The sequence below is a fragment of the Tiliqua scincoides genome, chromosome 5, assembly GCF_035046505.1.
Source record: "Tiliqua scincoides isolate rTilSci1 chromosome 5, rTilSci1.hap2, whole genome shotgun sequence".
NCBI classification, from domain to species: Eukaryota; Metazoa; Chordata; class Lepidosauria; order Squamata; family Scincidae; genus Tiliqua; species Tiliqua scincoides.
This window is the reverse complement of record NC_089825.1, coordinates 124,143,573-124,167,857: the sequence shown is the minus strand read 5'-3', so window position 1 is coordinate 124,167,857 and position 24,285 is coordinate 124,143,573. Positions and strand designations below refer to the sequence as shown.

Genomic DNA, 24,285 nt, shown 5'->3' with positions numbered 1-24,285 from the left:
CGGGGTTCCCCGATCCGCAGAATGAGGGACCCGCCCAGGCTGCAGCCCTGCCCCTCCCGCCGAGCTCCAGGCCTCCGTTCCCTTACGCAGCCCGGCGGCTTCGCGGAGCTTCTCCGCCTGCCCCCTGCGGCCGACGGCCTCCAGCACGTCCGCGGTCAGCTCCAGGGCGTAGTCTTCGCCGTAGAAGTGGATGAGCAGGTCGCTGAGGTCCAGGCCCTCCACCCACTTCATGGGGATGTTCCGATAGCCCCGCCGGACGGCGTTCTCGCTCAGCTTCGCCTTGAAGCGCTCCAGCTCCTGCGCCTCCAACTCCTCCAGGGCGCCCCGCAGCAGCTTCCGCACCGTCTCGTCCATCGCGCCGCTGCCCCAGCCCAGCGGCAGCCACCCGCGACCCAGAGAGAGCCCTTTGCCCGGCTCTCGGCTCCCGCCGGCCTCCCCTCCTCGTCCAGCCGAGCCGCTTCCCGGTTTCGTGTCCATGTCCGGCTGGCGTTCCCGCTGTGCGCACAGGACGCGCAAGGCTCGCAGCGGCCCGGGGCTCCGGCAGCTCGAGGAGCGGGAGGAAAGGCGCCCCTCCCACGGCCCCGCGGAGAGCGAGGAGCAGGCATGGAGAGGTAGGAGCTCCGTAAGCCGCCCGCTGGAGACTGTCCCATCCAAGGCCGGCCGTGCGTGAGGCCAGCTGAGGCAGCTGCTCCAGGCGCATCTCTGATCACCGACTTGCCTCCTCTGCAGCCCCTTCTCCTTCCACTCCCGCACTGGGAAAGGAGGGGGGCAGAGAGGAAGAGGAACTTCAGAAGAGCCCTGCTGATCAGGCCCTGATCCAGCTCACAGTGGCCCACCAGGGGCCAGGAAGTTTGGCAGGAGGGAGAAGAGGGCGCTGAGCTGGGACACTTGGAGAGGAGCAGGGCCGGCACATCGCCTGCAGGGGGCAGAGGGGCCCTCTGAACCCGGAGCCCTGAAGGCTGCGCACCAGGCTGTTGTTGGTTCTGACACTCACAGGGTCCAGTTATGTACGGTGGGATCCAGCCAGTCTCCCAGGCTGGAGGGGAATGCTGAAGATCTGCCGCTGTGCTCATCTGAACAGGGTTGTGTCTAGCTAGTAGCTCAGGATTTTGTGTTCATGTTGCTTTTGCACCTTAGGACCTGTCTTTCACCTGTGCCCAAGCACTTGCTGTCCTCTGTTGGTGTCAGTACCCTTTCCCTTTCTTTAGAAAACTCTTATCACTTTGATATGCTGCTGGCTGAGCCTGTTCCAAACACAGAGCTTTTCCCCTTCCTCCTTGATGTCTGCACAGGGCTTCTGCTAACCGAGACAAGTGTGGGTGCAGAGGGGCTGGGGTTGGCTGCTGGTCGGTTGGCTTCCCAGACTGGGATCCAGGCTCTGTGCTGAGGAAACCCTGGTCCTTTGGGCTGACTTTAGCTGGGAGGTGTGGTAAGGAAGGAGCCCCAGCTTTCTCTAGATTTGGGGTTGCAAATTTCTCCCTCCTGATGGCAAGGCTGCTGCCAAGGTTTGGGGGTATAAACATTCCCCCCCCCATGTACTGCACTGGGGCCACTACATTAGCTTCCCCTTCTCCTGTGAATCCCCACTGCCATGAGGTGAAGAACAGCTTTCTGCTTCTGAAAGGGGAGGGGGGAGGATAAACCAGAGCTAAACAAGTCTCATGCATTTATCTTCACCAAATTCTCTTAAACTTTAATAGTACTAAACAGTGAGTACTGTTGTGATCTCTTAATATGGGACATGGATTTCAGGTAAATGATGAAGGGCCTTTCCTTTCCAACATTCCAGCACCAGTCCAGCTGAAATGGACAGAACAAAGGAAAGAACAAATCTTCCCTTACCTTGAGGAGGCCTCTGTGATTGCCTCCACACCACAGGATACAGTGCATGCCCCAGTGCACTGGCACTGGAAAAATGGATAGGAGTGGGTCCTTAGTTACTAGAATCAAAAGGCAGTTTCAGAAATTCATGGTAAGTGAGGGGGTGATTAAATATGAAGGCAACAGTAAACCTAGAGGAAACAAGATGAAACACAATAACTTAAGAACAGCCCCACTGGATCAGGCCATAGGCCCATCTAGTCCAGCTTCCTGTATCTCACAGCAGCCCACCAAATGCCCCAGGGAGCACACCAGATAACAAGAGACCTGCATCCTGGTTCCTCCCTTGCATCTGACATAGCCCATTTCTAAAATCAGGAGGTTGCACCTACACATCACGGCTTGTACCCCGTAATGGATTTTTCCTCCAGAAACTTGTCCAATCCCCTTTTAAAGGCATCTAGGCCAGATGCTGTCACCACCTCCTGTGGCAAGGAGTTCCACATACCAACCACACGCTGAATGAAGAAATATTTTCTTTTGTCTGTCCTAACTCTTCCAACACTCAATTTTAGTTGATGTCCCCTGGTTCTGGTGTTATGTGAGAGTGTAAAGAGCATCTCTCTATCCACTTCATCCTTCCCGTGCATAATTTTGTATGTCTCAATCATGTCCCCCTCAGGCGTCTCTTTTCTAGGCTGAAGAGGCCCAAATGCCATAGCCTTTCCTCATAAGGAAGGTGCCCCAGCCCAATAATCATCTTAGAGTGCAAGCCTAACCCCTTATGTCAGCACTGTGATAAGGGCAATGCAGCTCTGAGGTAAGGGAACAAACATTCCCTTACTTTGAGGAGGTCTCCGTGAATGACATCCAGCTGCAGGATGCAGCACATGTCCCATTGGCTGGAAAGTACTGACATAAGGGGTTAGGATTGCACCCTTAGTCGCTCTCTTTTACACCTTTTCTGTTTCCACTATGTCCTTTTTGAGATGTGGTGACCAGAACTGGACGCAATATTCCAGGTGTGGCCTTACCATCGATTTGTACAACGGCAATATTAGCATTTTTGTTCTCAATACCTTTTCTAATGATCTCAAGCATAGAATTGGCCTTCTTCACTGCTGCCACACATTGGGCCAACACTTTCATTGAGCTGTCCACCACCACCCCAAGATCTCTGTCCTGATCTGTCACAGACAGCTCAGAACCCATCGGCCTATATGTGTTGATTTTTTGCCGCAATGTTCATGACCTTACACTTACTGACATTGAAGCACATCTGCCATTTTGCTGCCCATTCTGCTAGTCTGGAGAGATCCTTCTGGAGCTCCTCACAATCATGTCTGGGCTTCACCACTCGGAAAAGTGTGGTGTCGTCTGCAAACTTAGCCACCTCACTGCTCAACCCTGTCTCCAGGTCATTTATGAAGAGGTTGAATAGCACCGGTCCCAGGACAGATCCTTGGGGCACACCGCTTTTCACCTCTCTCCATTGTGAAAATTGCCCATTGACACCCACTCTCTGTTTCCTGGTCTTCAACCAGTTCTCTATCCATGAGAGGACCTGTCCTCTAATTCCCTGACTGTGGAGTTATTTTAGTAGCCTTTGGTGAGGGACCGTGTCGAACGCCTTCTGAAAGTCCAGATATATAATGTCTACAGCAGGGGTGCCCAAACCCCGGCCCTGGGGCCACATGTGGCCCTTGAGGCCTCTCAAAGTGGCCCTCAGGGAGCCCCCAGTCTCCAATGAGCCTCTGGCCCTCCTGAGATTTGTTGGAGCCCACACTGGCCCAACACAACTGCTCTCAGTGTGAGGGCAACTGTTTGACCTCTCACATGAGCTGTGGGATGAGAGCTCCCTCCACTGCTTGTTGTTTCATATGTGTGATGCAGTAGCGGCAGCAAAGGAAAGGCCAGCCTTGCTTTGTGCAGGGCCTTTTATATGCCTTGAGCTATTGCAAGTCCTTCATTTATTCATATAAGTTCATCTGTAATATATTCATTTATGTAAACGTATGTAAATTTATTCAAATTTTAAATGTAAATTAATTCTTCCCCCCCCCCGGCCCCTGACACAGTGTCAGAGAGACGATGTGGCCCTCCTGCCAAAAACTTTGGACACCCCTGGTGTATGGGTTCTCCCGCATCCACATGCCTGTTGACCTTTTCAAATAATTCTATAAGGTTCGTGAGGCAAGACTTACCCTTACAGAAGCCATGCTGATTCTCCCTCAGCAAGACCTGTTCGTCTATGTGTTTTGAGATTCTATCTTTGATGAGGCATTCCACCATCTTACCCAGTATAGATGTTAGGCTGAGCGGCCTATAGTTTCCCGAGTCCCCCCTCTTTCCTTTTTTAAAGATCATCGTGACATTTGCTATCCTCCTATCCTCTGGCACCATGGCTGTTTTGAGGGACAAGTTGCATATTTTAGTCAAGAGATCAGCAACTTCATTCTTCAATTCCTTAATAACTCTAGGGTGGATGCCATCAGGGCCCGGTGACTTATTGATCTTTAATTTATCAGTGAGGTCTGAAACATCTTCTCTTTTAACCTCTATCTGACTTAATTCCTTGGTCAGGAGGGGCCGTTCGGGCAGCGGTATCTGCCCGAGGTCTTCTGCCATGAAGACAGATGCAAAGAACTCATTTAATTTATCTGCCATTGTTTACAATCATCCACTGTAAGCAGATCCACAAGCCAAAGAGCTCCTTGAGCCACTGCAAGACCTTCATGCATTCATAAAAGTTCCATGTCTAATATATTCATTTATGTAAATTTATTCAAATTTAAAATGTAAATTGATTCTTTTTCCCCAGCCCCTGACACAGTGTCAGAGACATAATGTGGCCCTCCTGCCAAAGAGTTTGGACACCCCTGGGCTAGAGCATCTCCAAGCTACTCTAGCTCTGTATACTCCTCCCCTCCACACTTCCTCTTCTGCTCTGACCCCTCTTCCACTCCAGAGTACAGAGAGCAGGAGGAACTGTCAGGCAAATGAGCAGATGGACGTGCACAGCTTCGACACGTCTCTATTTTTGTTGGGTTTCTTTTTTTTTTGGTCAATTTTGAATCTATTTGACCCTAGTTTTGAAATAATTTCATTGGATGACTCCCACCTTCTGGAATGAGAGGAAAGGTAAAAACCTCTCCACACTCACTCTGTTCGGAACTTACCTCAGTGAAAGACCATCCCTAGGAATGACCAGCAGAAACAGAGAAAACTGCAGAAAGATATTCCCAAGGCCAGGCTGATCCACAGGGAAACTCTCTCTGATCTCAAATTCCTCTTTTAGCACACCACCAAACAAAATGAATGCAGCCCAATCCTTAAATTAATTTTTTAAGTTGCATTTACTTAAAAATAAATCCAGAAGGCACACTGCAACTTTAATAATCCACAGACACTATTATTTCACAGCCCAGTCCTAACTTGTGCTAGAACATGCAGGCCAGCAGGCCTGCACTGTATCCAACGCAAGTATCGGGCTGCTTGTAGGTCACCCCAAGGCAAGGGGAGATTTTTCCTCTTACCCCAAGGAGAGCCACAGCAGCCCCAATTGGTGGTGATGCAAATCCGAGCAGCCTGGGACTACCCTGGGATGCCTGGGAATGGGGCTGGCATAAGTGCTGGATCCTGGCCCCATCTCCAGCTCCTCACCTGCCTGCTCCCTGGAACACCCACTGCCCTCCCTCCCCTGCCCCAAAACACCTGCCTCCTCCCCACATTCCTGTGCCAGCCAAGCTTGGCCAACACAAATTAACCATCCCTGGGGCCCACATTGGTGGGGGAAGGCCAGTGTAGATCCATGTGCTGGCCTATCTCCCCTTATGTTGGCGAGAAAGTGCTTTATAGCACTTTCGCAACAATGTTGGGCCAGTGCAAGGGATTTGTGTTAGCCCAAAGGTGCTTCTGGATTGCGCCTTCAATCTCACTTTTAGGTATCTAAGAAGAGTCCAGAGCTGCTGAATGATGCTTTCTTTCTCAATCAAATAAACAGATCAGTCTTGGAGACTGGGGAATTTTGGCAGGAAGAGTCTAAAAGACAGTGACTTTTACTCCATTTGGATATTCTGCCATAGGCAACAATGTAGCTTGAGTTCAACCTGGAAGAATCACTGCTACAAGTTGGCCAGCGAGGGGAATCACTCCCTCCCATTGCTTCTGTGCTTATCAACCAGAGCAGAACCTTTTGGCAAGAAGCAGTGGTGTCATCAGGGTTTGTGTCATCCAGTGCGGGAGACCAGCACATCACCCCATGAGGGACTTCCTCCCATGCAGTGGGCAGGGCAATGCCCTGCGCGGTGGGTGTGATGATGCACCATTGCCCCACCCCATTGGTTTTTGGGCTATGATAGAATAGAGATATTTCTACACCAGTGGTTCTCAAACATTTAGCACTGAGACCCACTTTTTAGAATGAAAATCTGTCAGGACCCACCGGAAGTGATGTCATGACAGGAAGTGACATCATCAAGCAGAAATTTTTTTTGACAATCCAAGGTTGCAATCCTACCCCACTTACCCAGGAGTAAGTCCCATTTACTGTCATTGTTAAAAGCATATACAAAGTATCCTGTTAAAAGCAGAGATCTTAACATTTCCCCAATGCATTCGCATGTCATGGTAGCAGTAAGTCTAAAAAATAAAAAAAAATACTAAAAATAAAATATTGAAATGAATATTTCAATACCTAGTGGGTCCACCTAGTGGGTCCCACTAGGTGGGTCCCGATCCACACCTAGTGGGTCCCGATCCACAGTTTGAGAAACACTGTTCTACATGGTTTCTTTCATTGCATTCTGCAAAAAATTACACATCAAATGATATATAACATGATAGTTTTATTCGAAAATACCAAGATTTAAAATATTTTGGTCTTAGGAGCTGGTGCTAAGAGCTGGTGCTTCGAATCAGGACTTCATGGGTTTGAATGTCACCTCTGCTGTGAACTCACAAGATGGCCTTGGCAAAACCTTTCCCTCTCAGCCTCAGTCTTCCCCAGCTGCAATATGGGGATAATTCTTAGGTGCATACTTTATTCAAGGAGGGCTGATGGCTATTCTGATTCCATGTCATTGTAGAGTGGCTTTATCCAGTTGTTATTCCTATAGTAGTCCTGTGATTGCAAGTGTTTTCTTCCTCATCGTATAAAAGCATTAATATCTTTTCCTGTGATTCCAATTGGAGCAAAGTGAGTGGCTGGGAGAAAAGAGGGCACTGGGAGAGCTGCAGGGTGGACAGCGCTGGACTTCCTGTGGCCAGGAGTGGTAGGGCCCTTGCTTCTTTGATGCTTCATCGCAGGTCTGCAATGAGCAGAAAAAATAAGATAAAGAAACAGTGGCGTAGCTAAGGAGGTGTAGGAGGTAGCAGATGCACTGGGCTACAGCTGCTGGAGGGGCAACAACTCCCATGCGAAACTTGGACTATGGGGGCAACAGTCGTCCGCTGTATCGCTGAGTACAGCTGAGTCTAAGTTGAACGCATGGCTAAGGTCTACACCAGGGATGTCAAACATAAGGCCCAGGGGCCAGATGCAGCCCACGGAAGCTTTTTATACAGCCCTCAGGCTTTCAGCTGCTGTGCAGTGCTGAGGTACTGCTGAAAGGGCAGCCCACATGAAAATTGGGCTCTCCCATATCTTGAAATATGATCAAGATTTGTATATTTTCCCTTTTGTCTTTTGCAGCTAATGAGTTCCTAAGTGAGAAAAAAGTGTTTATTGTTGGTTATGACCTGTTAAATGACATCACTTCTTGCCAAATGACATCATGTCCGGCCTTCAGCAGGCATCATGAATGCTATGTGGATCTCCATATGAAATGAGTTTGACAGCCCTGGTCTACACTGTTGCACCGCCCCAGCAGCCTCCAGCTGGGAGGGAGTAGGGAAGCCCCTCAGAGGGGGGTTGGGAAGCCCCGCCTGGGTTGCCCTCACTTGGGTGGGAAGGGAGAGCGAGGGGTGTGTGGGGCAGGCCACCCACCCATCCACCCGCCCTTGGCAGAGCAGTTGAGGCAGCGTCTGCAGGTAGAAGCTAAGCGGGGAACTTCCTGGCCAGAAGTGCCAGCTCCACTTGGCGGGGCTGGGGGAGAACTTTGTGGGCTACCTCAGTGCTGGTACCACAGCCCCCCCCCAAGAACCAACAGCCGCCCCACCAAGGGGCGCTGAGGCGAGGGAGCTTACTCTGTGGGGCTGCTACCGGCTCCACCTCGCTCCTTGTAGCAGAGGGAGGTAAGGAGGAGGAGGAGGCGCGTTGCTGCCACCGCCGCCACCTCCGGCTAGAACTCACTCAAAGCCGATCCTAGGCACGTCTACTCAGAAGTAAGTCCCCTTCTGTCAGTGGGGCTTACTCCCAGGGAAGTGCGGATAGGACAGGGGACTCAGCAGGCCAGGCGCGGCTTCCTCCCGCCTGCCTGCCTGCCCCAGTGCTGCCCGCTGCGAGCCAGCGAGCGGGTGGCGGCATCGCCACAGCCTTCCCCCCCCCCCAGGCAGCTGCAGGGCCCGAGCTCTGCCCGCCACCCACGCAGGGCTTGTCCCAGACGGACAGTAGCCGAGTGCTGCGGGACTGGCACAGTTTTTAATTCTCGCTTTTGGAAAAGTGGGTATGAATTCCAAACCCGGAAGGGGCATCATTTTGCTCTGAACCGGCAACAGGACGGTTAGCTGCAGCACTGCAAAGAAGGCAGGCGAAGAAAGACATGCCGCTCCGAGGGAACGGAACAAGTCCCCCCCCCAGGCCTCCCTGACTGCGCCGCGCCCCGCCCCGCCCTATCTGCCGGGTGCAGCCCGCCCCAGCGGCACAGCTCTGCCAGTGCTGGAAAGCGGCTGAGGAGTTGGGCGAAGTCTGGGCGGGACGGGGAGGGAGGGGCGCCCGAGGGGGAGGAGGGCTGCTGCAGGCGGGTCCTGCCTCCACGTCTGCGAGAGGGAGGGAGGTGAGCAGCCTGCCGATGGCTGAGCCCCCACCCAGTCCCACCACCGAGGCTGAAGTCGGGGCCCTCCAACCCGGAGCATGCGGGACCCGCCCGGGGAGTTCACCTCCTCCTTCCCGCCCTCCGCCCCAGGACGGCCAGGCTGCGGCCCCAGCCCGGGACTCGCGTCCCCTTACCTATCCTGGCGGCCTGGCGGAGCCGCACCGCCTGATCCTTGCGGTTGATGGCCTCCAGCACCTCCGCGGTCAGCTCCAGGGCGTAGCCCTCGGTGTAGAAGCTGACGAGCAGGTGGCTGAGGTACGTGGAGTCCTTCTTCTCCATCCGGCCCCGGGGGATGTTCTCGAAGCCCGGCCGGACGGTGATCTGGTTCAGCGTCGACTTGAAGCGCTCCAGCTCCTGCTCCTCCAGCTCCTCCAGGACGTTCCGCAGCTGGTCCTGCGCCGTCCCCGGCATCGCGCCGCTGCCCCAGCCTTCGCCCGGCTCCTGGTGATGCAGCCGCCTCCCCTCCTCGTCCAGCCGCGGCGCTTCCCTCTGCGCGTTCCTCTCCGGCTGCCGGTCCCGCTGCGCGCGCAAGACGCGCAGCACTCGCAGTAGTTCTAGCAACTGGAGGAGAGGAGCGGGCGGAAAGGCATCCCTCCCACGGAAAACGGGGCGGAGGGATCAGGCTGGGGAGGAAGGAGCTTCGAAGCTCAGAGGAGACACCCCGCCCAAGGCCAGCCTGTGCATGAGGCCAGCGGAGGCAGCTGCTCCAGGCGGCATCTCTGATCACTTACTTGCCTCCTCTGCAACCCCTTCTCCTTCCACTCCTCGCACTGGAAAAGGAAGGGGGCAGAGAGGAAGAGGCCCCACTGTCCAGGCCCGAGGCCCGTCTGGTCCAGTTTCCTGCATCTCACAGCAGCCCACCAGGTGCCAGGACTAGTGCAGTGGTGTCACTAAGGTTTGAGTCACCTGGTACGGGAGGCCAGCACGTCACCCCCCCCTGCAGTGGGTGGGCCAAAGTCCCAGGTGGTGGGCATGGTGATGTACCATCACTCCACCCCCACTGGTTTTTTGGCTGTACCTTTTGATAGAACACATTCTGCATTAAATTACACATTGATATATAACATGATGGTATTATTCCTCCAAATTATGATTTTAGTTATTTTGGTCACTAGTGGTATCACACACACACCCCTTAATTTACTAACTATGTCAACTTACTAACACCGTATTGCAGCAGTTCTCAAACTTTTAGCACTGGAACCCACTTTTTAGAATGACAATCAGTCCAAGACCCACCAGAAGTGATGTCATGGTGGAAATGACATCATCAGGCAAATTAAAATAAATAAGTCTAAATAATTAAAGTAAAACAAATAATTAAACAAACAGAAGCCAGCCCTGTTCCACCAAGTGAATTTCCTCTGTAACCTGCCTGCAATAACACCCCCCTCCAAAACCAGTCAGATTTTCAGACCTATCCAGTGCCCAGTTCAATGTAAGAACTTCTGTTTAAACCAGATCTCTGTCAAGATCCACCTGGCTTTGCAAGAACTTTGCAAAAAGTTCACTTTATCAGCTGAAGCCTGTGTTTTGATCCTTTTTAGTGGGAGAGGGGGGAGGTTGCTTTCTGGAGCATTTGTTGAGCTCCAGTTCCATCAGATCAGGACCATTCTGGTGGCTTCACATTCCCCTTAGACTGGCCTGACCAACAGCCAAGGCATGTTTGCATACTTGTGAGTAAATGTGACCATGAGGCTTAGTTTGACTTTCCATAGGGCTCAATACATTCATCTGCTTGGAGGAAGGGACTTCTTTCTCAGGTGTTTTAGGGGGCTGCATTCATTGGATCAGGACCATTTTGGTGTCGTTGGATTCCTCTCAGCCTGCTCTTTCCGACAGACTAAGGCAAGTTCACCTACTTGCAAGTAAACACATGATACAGCTCACTTTCTCTTTCCATAGGGCTCCATGCATTTTTTGTTCTCGTTTTTTGGCCATAACTCTTGATAGAAAGGAGGTTTCACTCTGGATTTTTGAGTTGCATTCCAGTCGAAATTCTGCAACCAACAGTATATAATATGATGGGGTTACTCCTCACCACCGTGATTTTAGCGTGTCACCCCCCCAGTGCGTGTCAATCCTCTGTGCATGTCACCTGGTGCAACCTGCACCCCCCGCACCCGCCTAGTGATGCCACTGCGTGGCAGGCAGCAGAGGAGGGTGCTGTCCTGGGACACTGGAGAGCAGGTGGAGCAGGGCCAACACATTGCTCACAGGAGGAAGCCTTCAGGGATCCTGAACCCAGATCCCTGAAGGCTGTGAACTGGGCTGCCATGATCCACCAAGTAATTTTTTCCTCCCTATACTCTATGATGAGAGGCTCTGGACTCAACTGCTGACAAAGGAGTACACTTTTCCTTACCAGTTTAGATGTGGACAAAGAGCCTGTTTCTCTGGAGCTCAAAATTCATGGCTTCTGGCACACTTGATTGTCACACTGTAATCCAGGAGTCTTCTAACTATGGCCTGGTGGCCACAACCAGCTCATAGCAAGATTTTATCCAGCCCTCAGCAACTTAAAATATTTTTTTTTCCCAATCATGTGGTCAGACAGTTAATATGTGCAGTTCTGTCTGCTGTGCTCCTTTCCCTATAGCTAGAGTGGTGAAAGCCTGGCTAACCTTCATTTTTAGTCACGTGGGCCATATGCTTTGAGAGACTGGTGTACCAAGGCAGGGTCAAGGGGGACAAATTCCCCAGGGCGCCATACCTGCAGGGGCAGCAGTGCTTTCCTCACCCTCCGGCCACCTTTCTCCCGCCACACAGAGGCCTTCTGAGGGCCTTGAAGCATCACTTCCAGAACTGCTGTGAACTCACTAGATCAGTGTTTCTCAAACTGTGGGTCAGGACCCACTAGGTGGGTCGTGAGCCAATTTCAGGTGGGTCCCCATTCATTTTAATATTTTATTTTTAATATATTAGACTTGATGCTACCATGGTATGTGACTGCATTTGGGGAAATGTTACAGACCTGTACTTTTAACAAGCTACTATGTACAGGTGGAGCCTATTTATCTGCCTTAGTTCTGTTCTGTGACATTAACTAAAACCTGTTGTGCTAAATTCCATAGAGTTAAGCAAATATGCTGCAGCCTGACATTGGGGCTGGAAGGAAACTAAGGCAGCTGTTATCAATCGTTCCGCTCTGTACTCAGCCCTCCCTTTGCCAGCTGCCCTCCTTTCTTTCACAGGTGGGATGCTGAGCTTTTAAGAGTCCAGGCCTATGTGTTTCTACTCAGAAGTAAGCCCCATTGTAGTCACTGGGGCTTACTCCCAGGAAAGTGTGGAGAAGATTGTAAGCCTAAATCTCATGCTTTGCTTGCTGGAAAGACTTGCTGGGCTGTTTTGTTTCCATAGGTTGGAGCATGGAGAGCCTACACCATTGGGGGGAGGGGATTTTGCAAACACTCCCTGGGTTTTTTTAAAGCAATCCCCTCTGTTGCTACAGCATCTGCCCCTGTGTGTGTGAGTGTGAGAGAGAGTGAGCCACCTTGCTGCATGTGATCTGGCTACAGAGGTTTTCTGTCCCCTTCAGCCTCTTTGCTGGCTCAGGGGCTCCAAGAGTGGTTGGGAGAAGAGAGGCGATGGCACCAGGAGAGCTGCAGGACAGACAGAGCTGGACTTGCTGTGCCCTGGAGCAGTATGTCTTCTTTGCTGCCTCATTGCTGGTCGAGGTCTGCAATGAGGAACTTGTTTTTGGCCTTCAGCGCCTCATACAGCTTATCCTTGCAGGAGCTTGGCACAATATAGAGCTTTTGCATTTTTTCCTGATTGGTTCCCCTTGAAGATATTTTTTTGATACTGTTCTTCATCCAGGACGGTGCCTTACAGCATATCCAGGACTCCCTCCACCATGGCTGTCTGCTGGATCAGCTCCTTCTGGTGGCGCTCAATGAAATGCATCACTGGGGATACAGGGCCCCAGGTGAGACTGCCTCCCTGTCATAAGAAGCAATTAGATCAGTGGAGACGTCCACACCAGGAACTTAAACAGGTGTACCAATTATTTTCTTTTCGATGCAGACCTGGGAAGTGTAGGGGAAGCCAGGCATTTCAAGGCTGCACAGAAACCATCTACCACTGCATGTTACAGCCTTTCTTGAGGGAGCAAGTCTAGTTTGACCCCATGCTTGCCATCAGGGCCTAGGAGAGGGCGCAAAGGGAGTAATTTGTACCTGGGCCAAGGGTCAAAAAGGGGGCCCGAGAGCCAAAGGAGGGGGCCCAGAAATTTCCTCGTATCTTACACTTTCCTTTCTACTCATACTTGTTGCCCACATGGGATGCTGGCGGGTGCTACCACGAGTGTGCAGCTGCAGCTACTGATAAGCCATCCATGCTGGGCCAAGGAATGTGTATGTGACACTCCTTATGTATGCATGCACTGTGCATGTATACATAACACAGTGTCCAATCTGGGAGGAAACTGGCCTGCCACAGTAGCTCTTTGGTTTGTGGATCTGCTTACCATGAACAAGTGTAGGGCTCAGCGAAATAGCTGCAGGGCTACCACTGCTGCAGAAGAAAGTTTTGGTCCGCACAGGACACACTTTCCATTCTAGTGCGAGCCTCAATATGATGATGCTAATTTTCTGCATGATTTTTTCTATTTAAAAGATTTTAAGGAGTCTTAGGAGTGTGTTTGGTTTTCCATATTACTGTATCTCGCTGCTGATTCCACATGAGTGGGTAGACCTGGGCTCCAAAGACTTTTCCAGCTGTCTCCACCCTCCACCCTACCCTGTTTCGCCCCATTCTGCTCACCCATCACCACCCTTCACTGTTCTGTTTCACCCCTCCCCCTTTGCAAAGGGTCCCAAAAGAAACTTTGTACCCCCTGATAAAATTCCTCTCAGAGGCTCTGCTTGCCATGCAAACGACAAGCATACTTACGAGTGATTTGAAAGCTGGAAATTACTTCTCTGTTGCTAGGGCTGACCCATCCATGAGACCAATTGAGGCTCCCAACTCAGGCCTCCTGCAGAGATGGGGGGTATCTACCTCCACTTGCCCATTTCCGCTGCTGCTCCTATCTCTGGATTGGAAAATGAATTGGGGGGTAAAGGGGAAGAGGAAGTGTGGAAGAGAGTCTAGCCACTACTGTCCTTCCCTCCACACTTCCTTTTCTTCTCCACCCCCCTTTCCCTTTCCAATCCAGAGGAGGAGCTGTGGGACTGAGAAGGTGGACAGAGGAAGGCACCTTGTGCCAGCCCACAGCTGAGACAGCCACCTTTGCCAGCCTCATGGATGGGCCAGCCACGGAAACACACTTGAGTAGCACTTGTTTGGGTGCACATCCAAATTGACTTAAGTCACGGGGAGCCCAATTCTAACTAATCCTAACCAGGCTGCTGGCTGGCAGAACCTGAGTTCCTTCAGCCTAAGTGCCTGCCCACAGGTGGAAATGACATTCTGCCAATGAACTGGAGCTTCCACTGGCAAGCACAGAGAGGCACCAGCACAACTGCTGGAGACTGTGCATGCTTGCTGTCTGCTGGAGCAAATAAGTGGTGACAGGGACTGGGGGCAGCAGAATGGGGGAGGGATGGGAGACCAGGGAGTGTGGTGGGTGGAGGGCACCTATCAGTGGAATTGGCTATGCCAATACCTTTCCCTTCATTTTGGCCCCGACACGTCTCTACTCAGACTAGCACCAGCTAAAGAGCTGGCGCAGGTCCACATTGTCCCATTGGGGCCCATGCAGGAGCTGAGTAATGTAAATAAACTAAACTTATCTCTCTGCCCTCGGATGGTCTCTGGCCACCCGCAGAATACAGTGGAGCGTGTGCCAGCATTGCTGAACCCTGTGGATTGCCTTTAGTTAGGATTGGGCCCTAACGGCTTTCTAACGCAATCCAGTGCTCTGTTTCTAGGGCTTTTCTTCCCCTTTTCCCACACAAGCAGCCCAAATCCTACACATCACTCAGAAGTAAGTCCCATTGTATTGAGTGGGATTCACCCCCAGGTACATTTGCAGGGACTGCAGTGAGATGGAAGCCTGCATGGTTATGTGTCTGTATATATTTTTTTAATCGGACTGTTTGGAACTGAACTGAAGGGTTCAGTTCCTTGCTCAATGTTGGCTCTGTCAAGGTGTTTGTTCTGCAAAGGCACAAAATATCTGTGCAATGCTAGACTCGGGGAGGGGGCTGCAATACTTGGTTGAATTATTCCCTTGACCTTTGGACCACTGATGCCCAGCCTCACCAATTCTAACAAGTCAATCAGATTTGTACAATTTCAGTGTCCAAATTTAATCATGGTTTTTCTTCTAATGCACATCTTAACAACGGTTGAATCTCAAACTCCTATGATGATCACCATGAGACATATTTTTCCATAAATACTTTATTTTTTTTTCCAGCCAGATAAAACACTCTTTACTTTTGTAAACAAAATAAAAGTTTTCTTTGTGATTATTCTACAAAATAAACAGTTTTTCTATTCTGCAAGAAAAATTGAGGACCGACTTTCAAGTTCCAGTTAGGAACCAGTGGCGTTGCTAGGGGGTGCGGGCCACACTGCGTGATGTGCAAAGGGGGGAGGGTGATACCACTACTGGTGAAAGTTTTTTTTAATTTTGGTATTTTCAAATAATGCTACCGTGTTATATATCAATCAATGTGCGCTTTCTTGCAGAATGCAATGAAACAAATTGTGTTGAAATATCTCTATTCTATCAAACGTTATAGGAAAAAAACCAGTGGTGGCCGGGCAATAGTAAGTCACCACACCCACTGCCCAAGGCATTGCCCCACCCACTACATGGGAGGAAATTCATCATGAGGGTGACTCCTTGGCCTCTCAAACCAGGTAATGCAAACCCTAATGATGCCACTGCTAGGAACCTATTTGCACAGGCTGTTTAAAGGGCTGGAATATTGGAATAAGAATATTGTTGAGCCTGGAGACAGGCCAATATAGGCTGGAGTTTCTAGCATGGTCCAGTTTCTTAAAATACTGGGCCAAAGTGTACTTCAGGGCTGATCAAAACCCATTGTTAAAAGGGATACTGACTGACCCGCTGTTGTTATGTGAAAATCCCCTTTTTCCTTTTAAGTTGTGATTTTATGTCTGGTTATGTTACTAAAACATCATGCAGGCCACCCTTCTCCCAGCACACTTTTCCAAAAACCCTGGTCAAGCTACAAGCTCGTGGATTACACAACCTCCCCTTTCCATATGGACACTATATTCCTTGTATTGTTTTAACCCAATCACTGTATATGCAAAAAGTGTCTCCTAATCCAAACACTGTTTATGCAAACACATTAAACTTCTCATACAGGCCACAAGCTCATGGCATCTTACAGCCATCTCTCTAGGGACAAGTCTGGAAGAGTAAATCATTGTTTCAATGTCTCCTATTCCGTGTATTGTTTAACTCAATCACTGCTTAAGTACCGTATGCAGATTTGAACTGCCTTCCTGGTTTACTGTATGTGGTAAGTCCGTCCCCCCCAGGAAGCCAGCCATTGCTGATAACTGACTTCCTGATCATTCATTGTTTTACATACTTCAAGCACCCCACTGTGTGTAGTAAGCAAGCACATCCAGGTCAGCTCTAGGTCACATCCAGGTCCTCCAGGTCAGAAAAAAACCCTTTTTAAGAGAGGGCTTTGCCACATGTTCACTCTCTCTGCTCCCCCCTCCAAGGACCAACTTGTGTGTTGAATCAGAGGGTCCTCCATAGGACTCTCTCTCCCCTCATCCAACTGCTTCACAGGACAGGTAACTATCTGGCACCTGAAACTCTTTCCCTTCTCCCCCCCCCTTATTTCTCCCCTTCTCTCCCCATCTTTAGTTAGCAACTGGGTTTGGCAGACGAGGGACCCCTAAAATCCTGCCCTGCAACCTTCCCTTTTTCTAATCTCCTCCGATGCACCAAATACACTCTACGTGCAACCACCATAAAAAGCTAGGTACACCAGATGCAAGTACTAGGACCAAGACTTATCATTTTTCCATGTGCATTATGTTTACCTTTGGGCTTTTGTAATAAAAATATAATCTTTTATTAAAAGTTATCTTTCTCTCAGTCTCCTCCTTAAGCTAAAAGGGAATTTCTCTGCATCACGCCGTTTTGTTATCCAGCCTGCGATCTTGAGGTTCCCAATAAGGGTAGTGTACTAATTCCCCTAAACAAAACAGCCCTTTTGGTAACACTGTTATCTCTCTGCTTAGCTCTTTTCTATAAGAAAATCAGATAAATGGGCATCGAGGCAGATCTACAAGGAGCTGCTACACCTGAGGTTTCTATTAGGCTCCTGATAACAAGATTAACTGATATAGAAAGGCAAGAGATTTTGGGTGCAGCACAAAAAAAATGTTCGCCCCTGAATTTCCACCTTAATAATACATTTGGTCAACAACTGTATTATTTGGTCAACAACATCTGACCTTCTTGGAGTGCCCCTTTGCAAGGGGGGGCTTTTACATTAGCTCACTGCAACTTCTAAAGAAGTTGTTGCCTTCTAAAGACCTACTTTGCAGGTTTAGAAATGCCCCAAGGAAGAATGAGTGTAACTGTGGCCTTAGAGAGGTAGACTCTCTTTTACACATTGTTTTGCACTGTGTTAGCAATCAAGTACCCAGACACCAGTACCTTGTCCCATTGTTAAGAACTAAAAAAGGTCTTCCTGAGAATGTCTGCCTACAATTTTTGTTGGCAGGGGATTCTGAACTCTTCCAGTTGCGAAATTTTTACACCTGAGTAACTTGAAGCGGGCTAATCTGTTGGTCCTAAGCAATCTGGAGTTACCTCACAAGTAAATTGTTGTGTTTTAACCTTCATCTTTATTTCTCTTTTTTAACATATATTTATGTATTGGATTGTTTAGAGATATTATCTGTTAATTTTTATGCCTAATAAAGGTTTGATTGATTGATTGATTGATTGATTGAATATTGTTGAGATTGTGAAGAATGTGTGACTGCAGATGGAGCCCTAAGATGGGGTCTTTGGTTTCTTTGGTTTCTTTTTGGTTTCTTTGTTTGCAGATGACCGTGAAGCCAATAAGTGTGCTGCGGCAGCGGCACGAGAGGCCAAGGGGTGCTTAGTAGCCTTTGAGCATGACGCTCTTGAGGATGAGGATTTTAATGCCAAACGCTTGGTTCCTGAGGTGGCTTTCAAGGTTGCCAATGTAGACCTTGAGGCCTTGGAGGCAGAGGCCTTGGAAGCAGCAGCAGACTTGGTAGCCTTGGAAGCAGATGGCACCTTGGCTGGTGCAATGGTGCTCCATGGGCTGACAGGAGGGGATGTGAGAGGTCCAGCTTGCTTTCGAAGTTTTAAAGTAGGTCCTGAAAGAAGGATTAAAATTTTATTTTCATAATCATGATACTGAAGAAAAAAAGGCTTTTCCTAACCATGGAACAACAAAGAAATAAAACTGAGGCTGCAATCCTAACCACACTTTCTTGAGAGTAAGCCCCATTGAAAAAATAGGACTTACTTCTGAGTAAACCTGGTTAGGATTGTGCCCTGAGGCTTTTTAAAATACAAAGTCCCATTAGAAACCTGCAAAATGTCAAAGAAATGGAATGAGAGAAACATGGCTCTCCACTAGGAGGCAGTCTTTCCCACTGCTGTTTTCTGACATCAGAAAAGCCCTGAATGGGAAGGTGCTGGTACTGCCCCCTTAGACCATGCCAAGAATGAGTATGGGTGAGTGGGAGGGAGCCATGTCACCTAAACTTCCAGAACTTTCTGAGTAGCGTCCTTCAACCTGTGAATCAGGACCCCAATGGGTCGCAATGCCTCTTTTGTGGGTTTGTAGTAACCTTTCAAAGCCTGCCTCATAACTACCTTTGCCCTCTTTCTGCCCCTAACATACCTGAAGACAGGGACTGGGTGGGCAGATCTGCACCAAGGAGGGGGGTGGGATCGACAGTGGGTCCCCAGTCTCATACTTTATTTATTTATGGGGTTGCTGGGGATAAGAATAGGCCCTCAGTTTGGCTGTACTTGTAAGAGGCGACTAAACAGCCACCGGGTAGATGGAACTCGATAGACTGGGAAGGCAGCTCATCTGAGAGAAGGAAAACTCTGATCCCAAACCTCCACTGCCTTGTGGCTACATCCAGTTATGGAAAAGGCTTCAGGAGTCAACCTCGAGGCAAAATCCGGAGCCGAAGTCCCTGAGGCAGTTCATGGCTGAACACAGTCACATTCTGGCAACTCCTGCAACGCTGCTGGAACCAACCTTATTGGCCTCTGCCTTTCCATTGGACCATTTCAGTGACGTGGAGAGGGGGGATTTGCTGCATGGGAAACAGTCTATCCTCCATATCTACTTTACCCAGGCTTTGCACACTGGAGAGGACACTGTTCCAGAACCACCATTCAGAGTGCGATACCATAGTCTTCCGAGACTGAAGGATGTGGTACGAAAAAGTTTGAAGAACACTGTTCTAGAGGGTCTTACCTGTGGTCTGCACAAATCATTCCCTATATACGATACTGCAGAAAACCCACACTGAAGTGAGAAAAGTCCGCACCACAGACCTAAAGCTATTTTCTTAGCCATCCACTCCTTCCGAGTGGGAACTGGAGCTGTGGGAACCACAGTATTGTGAAAGGAGACCAGGGGTTTCTAACAGAAGATTCTTAGTATCTCATCAGTCTACAGTTCCCAAGATTCTTTGGAGAAGGTCATGACACTTCTCAAATGATACAGATTCATAATAGTGTAGATATCAAAGTGTAGGCCAAAGTGAATTGTTGCCAAAGATGCTGCAACCAAGACGCAGCACTCACAAACACAACAGTCACTTTGAGAATTGACTAGTATCTGAACGGGGGGGGGGAGGGGCTCACCATTTCTTCTTGAGGTGGCACCAGTGGGTCGCACTAGAGTCTGAACAGGGCGACGAACACCTGGAAGGGAACGAGATAAAACATATATATGTGTACAGAACATGCAAATTCAAAGGACATAGTGGAAATGGAAAAGGTGCAAAAGAGTGCATCTAAGGCTGCAATCCTAACCTCACTTTCCTGGGAGTAAGTCCCATTGAACACAACAGGAATTACTTTTGAGTAGACCTGGTTAGGCTTGTGCCCTAAAATGATTACTGGGCAGGGGCACCTTCCTTATGAGGAAAGGCTACAGCTTTTGTGGCTCTTCAGCCTAGAAAAAAAATGCCCGAAGGGGGACATGATTGAGACATACAAAATTATGCACAGGAAGGATAGAGTGGATAGAGAGATGCTCTTTACCCACTCACACAACACCAGAACCAGGGGACATCCACTCAAATTGAGTGTTGGAAGAGTTAGGACAGACAAAAGAAAATATTTCTTTACTCAATGTGTAGTTGGTCTGTGGAACTCCTTGCCACAGCATGTGGTGATGGCATCTCACCTAGATGCCTTTAAAAAGGAATTGGACAAATTTCTGGTGGAAAACTCCATCATGGGTTACAAGCCATGATGTGTATGTGCAACCTCCTGATATTAGAAATGGGCTATGTCAGAATGCCAGATGCAAGGGAGGGCACCAGATTGAGGTCTCTTGTTATATGGTGTGCTCCATGGGGCATTTGGTTGGCTACTGTGAGATCCAGGAAGCTGGACTAGATGGGCCTATGGCCTAATCCAGCTGAGAAAGTTCTTCTCCACCCAGTTCCATCTCTTTTTTATTTTATCTGAATCTATCAGTGGAGCATTAGCAACCACAAGCTGCACTCCCATTATGAAATAATCTGGATCAACCAATGTTCCCACTCCACCAAGTGCTGTGGTTTCCTTACTCTTTGTGGTGTCTTTGTGGAGTTTCTCTGCTTGGTCCTTGCAGTTGATGATTTTCAGTACATTGACTGTCACTTGCACAGCATACTTCTCCCCATAGTAGCTGAGCAACCGATTGACGAGGTCCAAAACATCCGCCTTCTCCAACAGCCCTCTGGGAATATTTGCACAGCCCTTTTTAACATGCACTTCATTGAGTTTGGCCTTGAACTTCTTCAGGTTTTCTGTTTGCAAGTTCTCCAAGGCTCCCGTCAGGTGATCGTGAACGGTCTTCATGGTGCTGCTTCAGCAGAAGCAGAACTTTCTCGGGTAAACAAGCAAACAAGAATGAACCATAGCAAAGGCAGGTAGAAGCAGAAAGTGTCTGCAGCAGGGATGTGTCATGACATTCTCTGCAGGTGAGGCATAGCGTCACGGAGCTCAGTGACCCAGAAGTGACATAACACTTCCAGATGACGAACAGGGCCTCTGAATGTGACCAGAACCTCATTCCAGTGCCTTTCTGAGGCCCACAGAGACTGTGCTATGGGCTTCAGAAAGCCCCCTGCAGGTGTTTAAACATCACTTCTGGTTTCGGGAAGTGGTTCACCCAAAAACCAGAAGTGCTTTTTAAACACCTCTGTGGGACTTTTTCAAGCCTGTATTGCGACCTCCGAGAATCTCAGAAAGGCTCCCAGGCATGACCAGAGAACATTCTCTGTTCACTTACTGGAGCTCATCCCCTGACCACACGCCCCTGGTCTGCAGAAAACATGGAGGCATTTCAGGGCAGGGGGAGGGCAAGTGGCAGGCAAGCCTGTGGGCGGGCAGACTGGGAGCGGAAGGTGGGGCCAGGACCAGCACTTAGGCTGGGTCCTAGCCCTGTTCCTGGGCAGCCCAGGGCAGCTCCAGGCTGCTTGGATTTGTGCCACCTCATCAGGTGGCACAGATCCAAGTAGACCCATTGGGGCTACTGTGGCTCTCCCTGGGGTACGGGTAATTTTTTCCCTTTGCCTCGGGCTAAGCCTCAGTCAGCCCCAGACTTGTGCTGGATACAGCTCAGGCCCCCCGGCCTACCTGTTCCAGCGCAAGTTAGGATTGGGCTGTCAGTCACTTTCCATAGGGCTTATACATTATACCAGGGGTGCCCAAACCCTGGTCCAGGGGCCACTTGCGGCCCTCGAGGACTCCTAATGCGGCCCACGAGGAACCCTTAGTCTCCAATGAGGCTCTGGCCCTCCAGGAACTTGCTGGAGCCTGTGCTGGCCTGATGCAACTGCTCTCAGAACAAGGGTGACTGTTCAACCTCTTGCGTGAGCTGTGGAATGAGAGCTCCCTCCACTGCTTGCTGTTTCACATCTGTGATGCAGCAGTGGCACAAAGTGCAAGGCCTTTTATAAGTCTTGAACTATTGCAAGACCTTCGCAGTGGCGTTCCTGGGGGTCCCTGCTCCCGGGGCAACCCCCAGAATTCCGCCCCCACACCCCATTTTGCCCCCCTTCATCGCCCCCCTGCGCACGTGACCCAGAAGTAATTGCAGTGATGTCATCATCACCACAATTACTTCCACGCAGCTACCTCCTCCTTTCCCCCTTTGAAAACAAGGGGGAATGGAGGAGGCAGCCGAGGCCCCCACAGAGCCTTCTGTACTGTGGGGGTCTCCATGGCAGCGGTCTGGGGCTGCTCCCAGCGGCCCCAGACTGCTGCAGTGGAGACCTCCGTGCAGCTTGTAAGCAGCGTGGAAGGCTCCGTGGGGTCCGGGAAGTGGTGCGCGTCCCCTCCAACATCGGAGGGGGCACGCGCTGCTTCTGCTCTGCCCCTGAGGGATGCCCTCAGCAGCAGAGTAGGGCAACCTAGATGGGAAATGATGCCCATCCCCTCCGACGTCAGAGGGGGCGCGCACCGCTTCCACTCCACCCCTGAGGGACGCCCTCAGCGGCGGAGCAGGGTGTCCCAGCCGGGAAGTGGCGAGTGTCCCCTCCAAAGTCGGAGGGGGCGCACGCCGCTTCCGCTCTGCCCCTGAGTGACGCCCTCAGAGATGGAGCAGGGGTGCCCAGGAGCGCTCCTGGGAGGCAGCCAGATGCTGCCTCCCAGGCAGCGTCTCAGCGCCGACTGGACTGTTCCCTCTCCCCATCTCCTTATAGGAGGAGACGAGATGGGCGCCCTAGAGCATAAGTGCCTCTCTAGGGCACCTGTCCTCCCCTATCCTCTTATAAAGGAGGAGGGGAGGGGCAGCTCAGTCGGCGCTCCTGCTCCACCTCTGAGGGCATCACTCAGGGGCAGAGTGAAAGCGGCGCGTGCCCCCTCCGGGCGGGGGCGGGGCAAGGCTCCAAGGTGTCCCTGGAGGGTCGGTGCCCCGGGGCCTTTGCCCCACTTGCCCCCCCAGGTACGCCAGTGCATATAAGTTTAATCTCTAATATAGACATTTGTGTAAATGTATGTAAATTTATTCAAATTTGAAATATAAATTAATTCTTTTTTTTCCTGGCCCCGGACACAGTGTCAGAGAGATGATGCGGCCCTCCTGTCAAAAAGTTTGGACACCCCTGCATTATACCAATACATTCTCCTTGTCAGCTTGGGGGAGGGGCTTCCTTCTCAGGTGTTTTTGGGGCCTGTGTTCATCAGATCAGGACCATTCTGATGGTGTTACGTTCTATTGACCTGCCCTCTGAAATGTATCAAGGCATGGTTGCCTACTCATGAGTAAATGCACACATGCAGCTCAGTTTCACCTTACATAGGGTTCAATACATTGTCATCTATCAGCTTGTCAGTTTCATGACCCATCAACAATCAGGTTGTGACCCACTTGTGTTTTAAAGTGGTGAATCCCGACCCACAGTTTGGTAAATACTGGTATATAGCATTGCAGCCTTATTTGCTTTTCCATTTTTACCCTGACTTTCACAAAGCCACAAAGTGGCTAAGAAGCACAATAACACAATGCACAAATAATCTGTAAAATAAACCATAAAAACTGGTTATGCACCACCAAGAAAAACCAAATGGTTCAGAGAGACACCCCCCCATACAAGTCCAACTACATAGGTGGCCACTACAGAACATCAACCTCTCAAGACACTACAGATGATCCAGAACTACATTATCATAGACACCTTCCTCCTCATTTTCCATTAGTAGGTGGGACTGAAACTTAGTGCAAGAAAATTCAAAGTAATGCAAGTGTGGGGGGGCAAGTGTGGGGGGGGGGAGGGAAAGCAAGTCAGGCTATTAAACAAGCTGCATCTGATCATGTGCAGACTGCATTTCTCTCCCGGATTTATTTGGCACAAAGAATCAGCCACTGCTTTCTTTCCAAAATCATATAGTTTTGGTTTTTTTTTAGGAAGACCCCCATACATCAGCCACACGAAGCCAGAAGGCACTGACCTTCAGATGCAGAGAGAAGTGTTCTGAAGATGATCCTTCCCAATATTCCTCAGAAAGAGAGAGGGGTTGGTGGGCCAGTCAAGTTTAGCCAACAATTGCCGCCTTCAAGTTCTCATAAAGAACTTTATGAGAACAATAAAGCATCTGACTCATAAAGAACTTTATGAGAACAATAATAAAGTGCTGCATAAAGAAAGTCACTTCCTTGTTGTCCTTCTAAAAGAATGGGCAGAGGTGGGGAGAGGAGGCACAGAGGCTGTCCTGATTCATTGGAAGCACTTTCTTTTCTCTGATTTTGCATCTGGTTTTTTCTTCCTTAAACCACTTCCTGTGTTTCCATAGACAAGTGCTTGTCTCACTCAGACTATT

General features: G+C 49.9%; 2 protein-coding genes across 5 annotated transcripts in view; both read right to left on the bottom strand.

Annotated features, from left to right (window-relative positions):
• The window catches only part of LOC136651745 (uncharacterized), a 37,549-nt gene extending 36,959 nt beyond the window's left edge, over positions 1 to 590 (bottom strand). For 3 of the 4 annotated variants that reach the window (XM_066628392.1, XM_066628393.1, XM_066628394.1), the window contains exon 1: positions 87 to 589. In XM_066628392.1, the coding sequence (XP_066484489.1) occupies positions 87 to 477 (391 nt within the window). In that variant the 5' untranslated portion in view covers positions 478 to 589. Of the gene's footprint in view, positions 1 to 86 lie in introns of all 4 variants that reach the window. The other variant, XM_066628395.1, reaches the window with a different exon arrangement.
• A 6,063-nt stretch (positions 591 to 6,653) lies between these two features.
• LOC136653485 (uncharacterized) lies at positions 6,654 to 20,820 on the bottom strand. The gene is made up of 4 exons (XM_066630383.1): positions 20,547 to 20,820; positions 12,628 to 12,703; positions 8,930 to 9,387; positions 6,654 to 7,130 (listed from the first exon to the last, which is right to left on the bottom strand). The coding sequence occupies exons 1-4, from the start codon at positions 20,818 to 20,820 to the stop codon at positions 7,120 to 7,122; spliced, it is 819 nt and encodes a 272-aa protein (XP_066486480.1). The 3' UTR covers positions 6,654 to 7,119.
• Between the last annotated feature and the right edge of the window lie 3,465 nt (positions 20,821 to 24,285).

Excerpts from the sequence above, each read along its gene's own strand:
- LOC136653485 (XM_066630383.1), bottom strand. The coding sequence starts at position 20,820 with ATGAAGACCGTTCACGATCACCTGACGGGAGCCTTGGAGAACTTGCAA. Across the intron at positions 12,704-20,546 it reads CCACAAAGACACCACAAAGA|TGATGCATTTCATTGAGCGC; the intron begins GTAAGGAAACCA and ends CTGTATCCCCAG. Across the intron at positions 9,388-12,627 it reads GAGGGAGTCCTGGATATGCT|GGATGCCTTTCCGCCCGCTC; the intron begins GTAAGGCACCGT and ends TTTCCGTGGGAG.